Here is a 12,315-nt window from a genome sequence, read left to right as displayed (position 1 = left end):
CTTATATTGCCACGCCACTCTGCCCCTAAAGTTGCCTATATCTTTTCGTCCATTCTTGACGAAGTTATTTTTCAGTATCGTGGGCATGATGGGCCACAAACATATGCAATGGAAGAAAGCACCGACAGCGCATGCCTTTTGTGTAAAATTTTTTCAGAAGTATTTATTGAAAGTGCGAAACTACAACAGTAACCTGCGAAGTATGTAGTTAATTGGCGTGGCTGTGCACAACCTCCGGGATCGGCCAACGCAAGAGGTCGTGTTGCTACCAAAAAGCTCTCCTTTGTGCAAAGCGTTCGCCACAAGCGTTTCCCGGTAAACATTACGGTTACACAAGCTGGAGCTGCCGGGAAGTGTTAAAAGCAGTCAGGGATACTTTAACGGTATCGCATTGCACAGTTACAAAGGATCCTTAAGCGTGTTCCATATTTAGATGTCTTTCTTGGTTTAATACATAGCAGCCTACTTATTGTAATAAAAAAAGCACATATGAGGTCGCAACAAGTTAAGCGCATTTAGAGAGAGCCTGTTAACTACTTGCAATTTCATCAAGTTTCACTCTGGGGCTAAAGGCCTCAAATATAACGTAAAATTAGCTGCGTGAGTTTTGGAAACTGCAAAATATTTGCTGAATTTATTAAGTTCTCGTTCGCATTAACGGGCTTCGCATTTTTGGAGCATTTGTGACATGTATACACATGTTCTATTAACGTGAACGGTCTGCAAATTACCCAGGTGCAAGTGTAGCCATGCTACCTGCTTTTGGAACCAAATTTAGTTTCACTTGCAGCTACTTGCAAAGCATACAGACAAGTTTATTTGTTAGCCGTATGTACGCACGAAACTAGAATGCCTATTTGTGGTATTGCTCTAGAAAATTGGACTTGCCTTTTATTTTCGGATTTAGGTCAACCACTCGCAACTGCTGGACGTAAGCGCTCAGAGTGAACTCTCGTTGGTCGGCAGCTCAAGGGACCGGCTGAATGAGTTCCTTAAATCTGGATTGAGAATTACCGAAAGATGGAGCTCAAGGGTGCACAAAATGCTCTTATGAAAGAGGCAGGTACTTCATTGTCAACAAAAAACTGTAGGTTTAGGGGATCTGTACTACATTTTCATCACGAAGCCACTGCCTAGTTATAGTAGTAGAAAACCTAGTTACAAAACCAAAGCAGGCGTTATGTAGTGAGAAAATGTTGCCATTTTAATAAACAAACCTCTCTCGAAGCCATCAATAACGTTGGTCTTCGTCTCCAGTGTGATCTCATTGCGCGGGCGTTCATTTGCTACCGTTGCTAACGCTAAGCAAACTCTTAGCTCCTCCACACTACGAACACGAAGAAACCACAGCAAGGCGCGACCGATGTAAAGTCTGTCAAAGCCCCCACCTTGGCAATAAAAAACGTAGACAATTCGCAAGAAAATCCGAAATGGAAAAGCGCAATCATACACATCTTTCGCGATGCCACTGACATTGTCTGTGCAATTCATTTGCGGCAATATATTTAGGGTTTGTTTGTGCGGAGTAGGAAAGAATGTGATTACGTTCAACAAACAATTTTTTTTTGCCATAGCCAGAATGCAAAATCAGCGAACCATAAACCTGGCTCATTTAGGCGACAATTCCAATCAGGTGATTTCAGTTTACTGAGGTTCTGCTGCAGTCTGAAAAATAAGGGGGTAGAGGACCGTACCTGTAATAAAAGAAGTAGTGAACTAGTCTTTTCTTTATTACTTCGTGACTTCGCTAATGTAAATGCTTTGGGCCGGTACTTAGCGACTTTGTCCAACAATAAATAAAAGATCACCTACACTAACCTACAGTTTGTACACACAAATTCAGTAGTCCAGATGCTTTTCTGTGTATGTATGTATGTATATATATATATTATTCCTCCTTAGTCACGGCGGGAAGAGTTTCTTTTTAAACGTGAGTCACTTTACTGGAGCAGTGGGTGATGCTCCTGGCGTGAGAGTTCAACGGCACTGCGTGCTGGCTAGCGAGGTCAGACGTATGAGTTCGGCGCGTGATAATTTTTTCATGAGCCATGCACCGCTGTGCGCAGCCCTCGATGAACGAGCACCGACAATCGAATCTGTGATCTGCACGGTGGATGGCGAACACTGGCTGGCCGTGCCACCGGACGGGGTCTGCCAGTTCATATTCTTCAGCTCCCTGAAGGCGCCCTTCGAGAACCTGGATCTATCGACCCCGGCAGAGTTTGCGAATTTTAAGAGGTTTGCGGCCATGGGAAACCAGACGCAGTTTGGCGTCTCAATATATGCCTTGTAAGTACACTGACTTGAGGTGCGACAGAGCAATGGGGCGAAACAAACACGAGACACGGACGCCGAAGACGAGACGCAAATGTCTTAACTTTAAACGAATACTTCGAACAGGAGAAGAGTATTCGCAGTATCTATTCTTATCGCTAAGAGACTTTTTTTCAGTATTAGCCATTTTTAGTACAATTCTAATTCTTGTGCTAGAATGCTTTCAATGGCTGGATATATTTGCACAAGAAATTAAATTGGATATTTGACTATTTATGAAAGTGTCGTTAATGAACACTTCAGGTAAAGAATTTACCGCCCACATTTTGATTTAAGAAGTGTAAAAGTGTAACCGGGGACTTCGACATGCGTATCTACTGAGCTCGGCGACGGCAGCGGCAGGCTGCTCGAACGCTTCACCCAACGTAAAGTGTTACTTTCCGTATTCGCAGGTTGGTATACTCTTCTTTACTACTGCGTAAAACACCATTCAGACAGCATTGGTGCTGCCTCTGCCGTCGCAAGAGTGACGTTTGTATACATGTTCAAATGGCGGGCTCACAAGTTTCGGTGATGCGTAATGATGTTGGTGACACTTGTGTCAAACATTTTTAGACAATCAGCAATCATTGGCGTGCACCGAGTGTGAGGCATGTTTCCATGTAGGAAAGTGTCCGGGAGTGACAGCAAAGGCGCTTATGCAGATGAATGCGCAGATGCAAAATGACGGGCAATGCAGTTCCTGTGCAAATCCTGGCCATGGCAGGTCGTCAAATGGCGACTATACGACAAGAATAGAGCCAAGCAGTGTTGATAAACTGAGCAACATTCAGAAAAAGCTAACCACCTTGCTGCCCCTCTCCGAGAAAACGGAATTAGCACTAGGAATAAAACAAACCATTGATAGCATTGAGAGTTCTGTGCAAATGATCTCTGATAAATAGGATGAGCTTGCAACTCGGTTTAACAAGCAAGTCCAGGCGATAAATAATCTTCAAAAAAAGGTGACTGAAATCGAAGCGGGAAATCCAAGGCAAGAAATTCCTTTGTTGAAGAAAGAGCTAAATGAACTAGAGCAATATAGTAGGCGACTGAACCTAGAGGCTTACGACATTCAAGTAACAACACATGAGAATTTGTTGGCCATAGTAACCTCAGTGGGTGAGCCACTGGGGCTACAGGAATTCACTGACTCCGACATTGATAGCATTCTAGGTTTCCCTCACGCCCCAATCGTGTGCCACCCATCATCATTCGTTTTGCCACTGGCTAGACGAATGAGCAATGGAATGCTAATGCCAAGCTACTGAGAAAAAGACAGTCGGATGTCGTTTTTCTTTTTCAAAAACTTGACACTGCTAAATAAGAATCGTCTTTATCTTGCACGTTCAAAAGCAATGGAAAGAGGCTACCAGTTCGTTTGGGGACATCGCGGAACAGTGCTCGAACGGAAGAAACCAAGGAACTCTGCAATTAAACCTTCTACCGAGAGCGATCTCGAGAAGATGGTATAAGTGTTCTGGCCTACATACCTTGCTGCATTCTTCGATAAACTCGGAAATACCATGAAGGGTTCAAATGTATAGTACAGATTACTTTAACCAGTACTTAAGTCAGAATGCGTGGACATACAATGCGTTTTCTATGATAAATTTTAGTGCACGTAGTTATAAAAACAAGCGTGCCAAGCAAGCGTGCCAAGTGCCAATTGGAAAAGATGTCATTGAAGTTTGATGTATTATGCATCATTGAAACACGGGAATGTAGTGTATTTCGTAGGTCGAGAAAGGCTGGTGGTGTCAGTGTTTACACAACGGACGACGTTGATTGCTCTATGTAAAAAGAATAAGCAGTGATTTCAAATGACTGCGAAATTGTTACAATATTCTTTTGCAACACTTGCCTAATTGCTATATACAGGCCTCCAACGGGGAATGCCACGCGCTTCTTTGAATCTCTTCATCATGTTCTTGCACATCTGTCAACTTTTACGAAACACATTATAGTCATTAGTGACACAAATATTAAATATTGTCAAACAGCCCCGCAGAAAAAAGTTTTCATATCTTAGGTCTAGATATTTTTGCAAAAATCTCGTAAAATTTGCTACGCGAATAACTGTTGCCAACGAGGCAATGCTAGATATTTGTTATACAAATAGTGTAGAAAATTATATAGTCTCTGGGGCACTATCTATCGATATTTGAGATCATTGGCCTGTCTTTTCTATCTTAGGAAAAACAGGAAGGAAGATAAATTATGATAAATTCAGAAGAATAGATATTCTAAAATAGACGTTTTCAAGAAGATCGTGCTTGATGCAGACTGGTCCGAAGTCCTGATCAAAAACCGGCCTTCGGTCTGTTTTTTTAAGATTTTACGAAAAGATACTGGACTTATACCACCAGGCTTTCTCAGTAGTTGTATGGAAAAAAAAGAAGGCTAGGAAACCATGGATGACACCTTCAATTTATAAACAAATACAAGAGAGGAACAAGCTGTTTCAAGAGTTTTTGAGACTGAAAGATAGCGATAAATTTGATGAATATAAAAGGTATCGCAATAAACTAAACAAGGAAATTAGAAAAGCAAAACACAATTTTACGGTAATAAATTTGATGGCGTTGATGTTTCCAGTAAGCTATGGAATATATATAATGAAATATGTCATTCAAAGCCCATTCATTTTATCAGTGATGAAATTAAATTTGCCGGCAAAGCCATTACAGGTCGAGACCTTTTTAACAAGTTTGATGAGCATTTTCTAACTTGCGGCAGGAAATGAAATAACACGACAAAAGTTGACCCAAGCAGCTATATAAACAAAAATTGTTTTGATACTTATACCTGGTGCCCGCTAGCGAATTGGAAATAATTAGCATAATACATCTATTATTAGTAAAACTGCAGCTGGTCTCGACGAGGTTAAGACTGATCCAATCAACGCTGTAGCGTCAACAATTTCAGCTCCACTGGCACACATTTGCAACTGCATTCTAAAGGATGGACACTTTCCCGATGAATTATGTTAAATATTATGCTCCGAAAAAGAAGTCAAGAAGCCGAAGTTAGAAACGAACGTGGAACCGAGTGCGCGTCTGCATTTTTTAGTTTTTTTTTTACAAGCGTCGAATAAAGAAGACGTTCACCACTTCGGCTCCACTTCCTGGTTTTCAACATATGGTGCCATGACCAGGATATCAGAACTGCAGTTGAAGACCCCTGATGATGAAGCGAGCTACCTGAACTGAAGACGACCTCCCAAGCGAAGAAGCCCTAATTCGTTGTGATATGGCCTGAACCGCTGGAGTACAATGTCAATTCTGTTGACATCCGGTCCAAATACTTTATCTTTTGTTCGACGTATCCAATAAATTTCAGCCTTTTGTACTTCAGTTGCGTCTAAACGTCCCTTATTCCTGGTGCTTGTGTACCTGCAATTTCTAGCAAATCGTTGTGTCCACGCAGTTATAAGCATCCGTCGGTTATAAGAGCTGTAGTCGTTGATGTTTACAATTGTAAGCACAATGGTCGAGCAGCTGCTTTCAAATACGTAATTTTCTCTTCTAGGCCGACTGTATCCTGAATTGCTGCTGCGGTACAGGTAGTTTCTTCCATTTCGACTGTATCCTCGGGTGTAGCAGGGCTCGTCGATTGTCGTCTCAGTGTAGAGGAAGTTTGGTCCTTTCCACCAAGTTGAACTTTCCAAGAGTTGCTCTGCAGTGGATCCTCTTGACAGCAAATCGGCTGGATTTTGATCACTCGGACAATGTCTCCGCATGTTCAAATCAGTTAGGGAGAGTACCTCTGTAACTCGGTTTGCTACGAACTGTTCCCGACGTTTCGCTGAACCACGTAGCCAATGAATCACGATCATAGAATCTGTCCAAATAACTGTTTCAATGTACTCTAGATTTAGAGCATGTTTCACTGTGGCAGCTAGTCGAGCTGCAACTAGGGCTCCGATCAGTTCTAATTGTGGCACAGTTATCTTTTGTATAGGTGCGACTGTCGACTTGCCTAGTAGTAGCTGAACTGTTGTGGCTCCCTTGAAGTCTCGTATCTGAATGTAAAGCACGGCGCCGTACGCAACTGGGCTAGCGTCACTAAGAGCGTGTATTGTAACCTGCACAATCTGGCCCAGGAGGGTTTGTCTTCTCGCTGATCCACAGTTCTCAGGCCTTTAGTCCACGCTGTCCACTCTATAAGAAGAGACTCAGGAAGTGGCGCATCCCAGGTGTATTTCTCTAGCCACAGTCATTGTATAACTAACTTGACTACCAGCACGAACGGCGCTAAGAATCCAAAGGGATCGTACATGCGTGAGGCGAAGCTTAAGATCTGTCTCTTCGTAACCCTTTGTTCGTTCAATGATTCAAGCATCTTCGTTAGTGATCCCTTTAAAATGTCTTTGTCGGTACCCCAAAAGATACTAAGAATCTTCTTTTCCTTTTCTCCATCGAACTATACGTTTAAGTTTCTACCATTATAAAAGTTTCGTAAGTGTCGATCATTTGTCGTCCACTTTTTTAGATGCATTCCTGCCTCTTTCACGATACCGAAACAATCGATAACGACTTGCTTCGCTGCTTCTTTGTCCTGTGCCCCGATAACCAAGTCATCTACGTAGAAATGATCTTTCAATAGTTTGGCAGTAGAAGGGTATTTGTCTTCTACCAGTTGGAAGCGGTGTCGCAGAGTTGCCGCAAGGAGAAAGGGATTGCTGCAAGCGCCAAAATGAACCCTTGTCATGCGCAATTCTTCAATATTGGAAGACCCTTCTTAAACCAGAAGTAGCGAAACGCGTCTCGGTCTTGTTCAGCCAGCGATATTTGAAGAAACGCTTTTTCGATGTCGGCGGCAATTCCAATCTTGAAGCTGCTAAACTTCAGCAGTAAGTCGAGGATGTTGGGGTTCAAACTTGGCCCTGTCCACAAGACGTCGTTAAGTGAAAGGGAGTCCGAAGCATCAGAAGAGGCGTCGAATACCACCCGTACTTTAGTCGTAGTTCTTTTGCGTCGCACTACTGCTCGGTGTGGCATATAGTACGTGATATTTCCACTCGTACTGTCTATTGTGACCTTCTCAGCGAAGTCTTTGTTATAGTAGCTCCTAATGGCAGTGTCATATTCCTTCTGAAACTCTGGTTCTCGATGTAGCGTTCTCTGCAAAGACTCCAGCCTCTTTAACGCGACATCCCAGTTATTTTTAAGCTGGGAACAATTGCTGCTCCACGGCAGTTCAACTTGAACGCGACCATTGTCTCTAACAGTTGTTTCCACGAAGTTCTTCAGGACGTGTTCGTCATCTGTCGAAAGTCTGTCCTTGTTAGTCAGTCCCAGATATTCTACTTCCCAGAAAGACCTCAGTTGCTGGGGAACGTTGGCTTCCATTCGGCATATAATAAATTTCCTTATGGTTTCTGGCTTGTAGAACTTAGGTGGGCTTCTCGTATCTCCATGAAGTATCCATACTATGATAGTTTCGATGGCGGTCAAGCAGTCGTCCAGTCGATGAATTCTACCGCTGACGAGCTGCCAGTAATAGTCTGCACCTATAAGGACGCTTATTCCATGCTCAGGCGAGACTTCAACTGCGTTGACTTCAGCCAAACGTAAGTTCTTGCTTTTCAACTTTGCAAGTACATTTGTCTCTGTTAATGCTGACAAGTCATTGCATATTTCGGGAACTTGTATAGCCTCTACTTCAAGTGAGTTTGAGTCGTACTGGCTATGCAGCGTGACTCGTACTCTCTGGTAATATTTCCGCGGTGCTGAAACGTTTCTAAATCACGAGATGGTGAGCTGCTCTTCGGCTAACACAGTGGCTTTCAGCTTCCTAGACAATTCTTCCGTGACAATTCTTCCGTGGTGGCAGTCAGCTGCGCTGACTGCCACCATCAATCAATATTCTTGCGAAACATTTGCTTCCAGATCCCAGAGCCCAAGCTTGGGTGGTCGGCACAAGAACTCTGTACTTTAGCGAGTCTGTTAACGAGCTGGAAACAGTTGCCTGCGTTTCCATATTCTGCGGCTTCCATTTTCGGTCACACTTCGTGGTGATAGTCGCCCCTTGCGTTTCGCACAGCTTAGTCTCTTCCAGTTTCGGCATTCATTAGATCTGTGAAATTGTCTAGCGCAGTGGAAACAACATTCTAATTTGCGTAGTTTCTCTTTCTTCTCGTGTAATGTTAGTTCCGTTGGGGAGACATCCACCGAGTGATCTTTGTGTCCACGTAATATACAACTCTGAAGTCAGTTTCATGGTTAACATAGATCAGTACCTTGGAAATGCTCATTGGATTGTCGTTTTGCGGGTGAAACTTGTTCTCTCTTGTCAGGAGTCATCATTATAGTCTCTTCCCAGCTTCTTCAAGGCTCAAGAGGTCTAGTACAGACATTTCATTTAGCTTGTCACTAGTAACGCCTGTATTTGTCGAAGACAAGATGCGCTGAGTATAACGGAGTACCATTTCTTGCGGAAGATTTTGTATTATAGGAGTTTTCAGAAGCACTGCGTATTCTTTTTCTTCGACGCCAAGGTTATGTAGGGATCTCACGTGCGTCTGCACTTCTTCATGCAACCTTTGAAGCCCTTCGAAATCTTCGCAAGAACGAACTTTACGTAGGTTTTGAAGACGACGCATGTGGTCGTTAACAATCAGAGACTTCTGACCGAATCTTTCTTTGAGAAGTTCTATAGCTGTGCTACAGCTGTGCTATTGCTTTTGTTTGTTGTCGACAGGCCACTGATGACACCTTCCGCTTTACCCATCAAGTAGCTCCGAAGATATTTCAATTTGTCTACGTCTGTGATATATCGGTTCTGTTGAACAGTAGACTCAAACTGATCCCAAAATTCTGGCCGTTTAAGAGGGTCACCATGAAACTTCGGCACATCGACCTTAGGTAGCTTAACATGTGCGCGTGCTTGATGAAAGTCATTGAGAGATGCGTGCGTAGTCGATGATTGCAAAGCGGATAAAATGCTTTCACCGTGGGATTTCGCGAGGACGATAGATTCTTGATACTGTCCGATGCTTCGAAGCTGATCCTCAAGGTTGTCCTCAGTAACATGCTCTTCTACTTGGTTATCAAGGTCCATAAGCATAGTTTCCTTCACCTTCAATAGGTTAAGAAGGTCGGTCAGCTCACCAGATGGTGTTGGTTCCATCTGCATAAGAGTTGTCGTTGATGATCCTGGTGACCATTGCTCGAACGGTAGCACGCTTCAGTCGTAGTCTGTCCATGTCACGTCGGGAATCGGTGGCTTCGTGATGACGTGGATCGTTATTTGATTCTGTCCCAGCGCCGTCGCGTTGACCGCGTCGGTCGGTCGCCCTCATCAGGCAGCTCGCTTCATCGTTAGGGTGGTTCATCTGGAGCTTGTCACGAGTCTAACGACAAATTCTTGCTACCATCTAAACGATTTGTGGCACGACGAGGAATTTGTAGGATTGTATATTCCGACAACGCCAAGACATTTAAAAAGGCCTCAAGGGAGATCCAGCGACTTTATGATATAATGAAATCACAGGAAGTACAATCGTATTTCGGAAGTAGCAGGATTGTTTGGAAATTTATCACCGAACAAAGTCCTTGGTAGGGAGGATTTTGGGAACGACTTATTAGATCTGTCAAGTCTACATTGAAGAAAACACTGGGAAACAGTTTCTTTACCTATCAAGAACTTTCGACCACGCTCTATCAAGTAGAAGCGATGATAATTTTCACGACCGATAACATTTGTGTATGCAAAAGCCTCTGAACCAATGCCGCTTATGTCAAGTCATTTCCTCATAGGCTAAAGGTTGACTATGCTTCCTCCAGACTTGTCAAGCACAGCATCAAAAAAGACACCGTCGTCACGCGAATTACTTCAGCGAAGATGGAAACACAGAGAACACGTGTTAAACAATCTCTGGAATCGGTGGCGTCGAGAGTACCTCCGAGAACTTCGTTCAGCTCACATTAATGAAAGTAGACACTCAGAATCAGTGAAGCTTGGAGACATAGTACTGATAAAAGAATTAAACTCGCCAAAACAATTGTGGAAGATAGGACAAGTGACTGAATTATTTCCGGCCAGCGACGGCAAAGTTGGCTCATGCAAAGTACGCACTTCCAATGGCAACACGTTGCGGAGACCGGTACAAATGCTGTACCACCTAGAATCTGCTGCTGGACAAGCTCCGTCTTTGAAAGGAACAAGCACACGCAAATTCTTCGGCCGGGAGCTGTTAAATATTATGCTACGAAAAAGAAGTGAAGAAGCCGAAGTTAGAAACGAACGTGAAGCCGAGCGTGCGCCTGCATTTTTTTAGTTGTTTTTTTTTACAAGCGTCGAATAAAGAAGCATTCTCCACTTCGGATCTGCTTCCTGGTTTTCAACAAATTAAAAGTAGCACGCGTAACTCCTGTACACGAAGGTGGAAAAAAAGATGACATAGGAAACTATCGTCCTGTCTCCGTTCTGTACGTATTCTCGAAAGTAATTGAACACGTTATATTTAGAAGAACTGACTTTCTAAGAAAACACAAATGCATAGTACGCCGGCACTTCGGATTAAAAAAAAGAACAAGTCCACTGAGCTAGCGCTACTAGACATTAAAAAAATTTTTTTGAGAATATTGAAAAGAAACAGTATACGGTGGGAATATTTTTGGATATCAAGAGAGCGTTTGACTCAGTTACTCAGTTTGTATTATTAAATAAGGTACCCTGTTATGACTTAAGGGGCCAGGCTTATCAGTTAATCAAAAGTTATTTAGAAAATCACAAACAGTACGTGATAATAAACAGCTGTTCTTCTGATCACAACATAATCACAACGGGACTACCACAAGGCTCTATATAAGGTCCCCTTTTTAAACAGATTAAGACCGGTTATATATCGTGCACTAACTCAGTCCCATCTACAATACTGCTTACGGATATAGGGCTCTACAACGACCACAAATTTAAATAAACTTGAGGTTTTACAAAAGAGAGCTGTTCGTGCTCTTGAACGCGTCCGCTTCAATGATACCACATGTGCATACGAAATGAGGTATAAATTAGCACCACCAAATCTTTTTTATACAGAGAAGCTCTCACTTTATATCATCGAGCAAATGGGAAAAAAAAACTAGGCAAATTTTGAGCCTATCTATCTTGAAACGACCACAGAAGGCAACTCCCGTGTGATTAACTAGAAACTACCTAAGGTTAGAAATAATTATGGGATGCAGAGCTTGAGGAATAAAATTCCGAAGCTCCTAAATGAAAACAAGGAAATGGTAAACCTAATAAAGCAATGGCCATCGATAAAATTGTGCAAGAAATATCTACCCGAACATAGCTCGTTGGTGTCATGTGCGATTTTCGTTTGAACTCTGTGTGTTTTAATGAAGCGAGTTTTATATGCTTATTCATGCCAGTTTGAGCCCAATGAATACTGTAGCGTTTTTATATGTAAGGCAAAGTAAAGTGCTAGGTCTGTATTTGTTTCCTCATTCCTATATTTGGTAGCGAATGCGTACTGCTGCAAATCTTGACGTTAAGAACTGAAGTAGTAGTATTACAAATATGGTTGTTTTCGCTTTTTTATTGTTCGCCCAAACTATGTTGTTCATGCTGTTTTTTGGTTGCACATCGTGTGCTTGCTTTTATTAGCTTGCAGTGTATAATTTTTTCCTCGATCTTGCCTCATGAATTCCTTGTTCAAGCCTCCCCCCCCACCTCTTCTTTTTTTCCATTTCTACTCATTCTTACGCTGTCCCGACTACTTTGTTGGAGTGCAGATTGTAGAGGGGTCAGGGCCTCAGTCAGGCGCATTAGTCCTTTAATCCTTTAGTCCTGACCCTTCTGGTTTTCTATAAGCAAACTGTAAAACTTGTGAATACTTGGAGAACAATCTAAGGATGACACCGGCATTGATGTATGTGTTCCCTAACTTTGCAACCAAATGTATTGGTGTTCCTGTAGTATGTGAGCTCAGGTGTATAATAAGGGCATTTCGTTAAAGAAAGTAAGTTGAATAACAGCGCATTTTTTCGGAAG

The 12,315-nt window shown here is 42.6% G+C and overlaps 1 protein-coding gene across 1 annotated transcript in view; it reads left to right on the top strand.

Moving 5' to 3' along the window:
• Positions 1-12,315, top strand: part of LOC142591470 (uncharacterized) — a 73,833-nt gene that overhangs the window by 16,482 nt on the left and 45,036 nt on the right. The window contains exon 2 of the mRNA XM_075703797.1: positions 2,067-2,289. Within this exon, the coding sequence (XP_075559912.1) occupies positions 2,067-2,289 (223 nt within the window). The remainder of the gene's footprint in view (positions 1-2,066; positions 2,290-12,315) is intronic.

The sequence above is a fragment of the Dermacentor variabilis genome, chromosome 8 (assembly GCF_050947875.1).
Source record: "Dermacentor variabilis isolate Ectoservices chromosome 8, ASM5094787v1, whole genome shotgun sequence".
In the NCBI taxonomy this organism is placed as follows: domain Eukaryota; kingdom Metazoa; phylum Arthropoda; class Arachnida; order Ixodida; family Ixodidae; genus Dermacentor; species Dermacentor variabilis.
The sequence above is the reverse complement of the archived record's forward strand: the minus strand, read 5'-3'. Positions and strand labels throughout refer to the sequence as shown.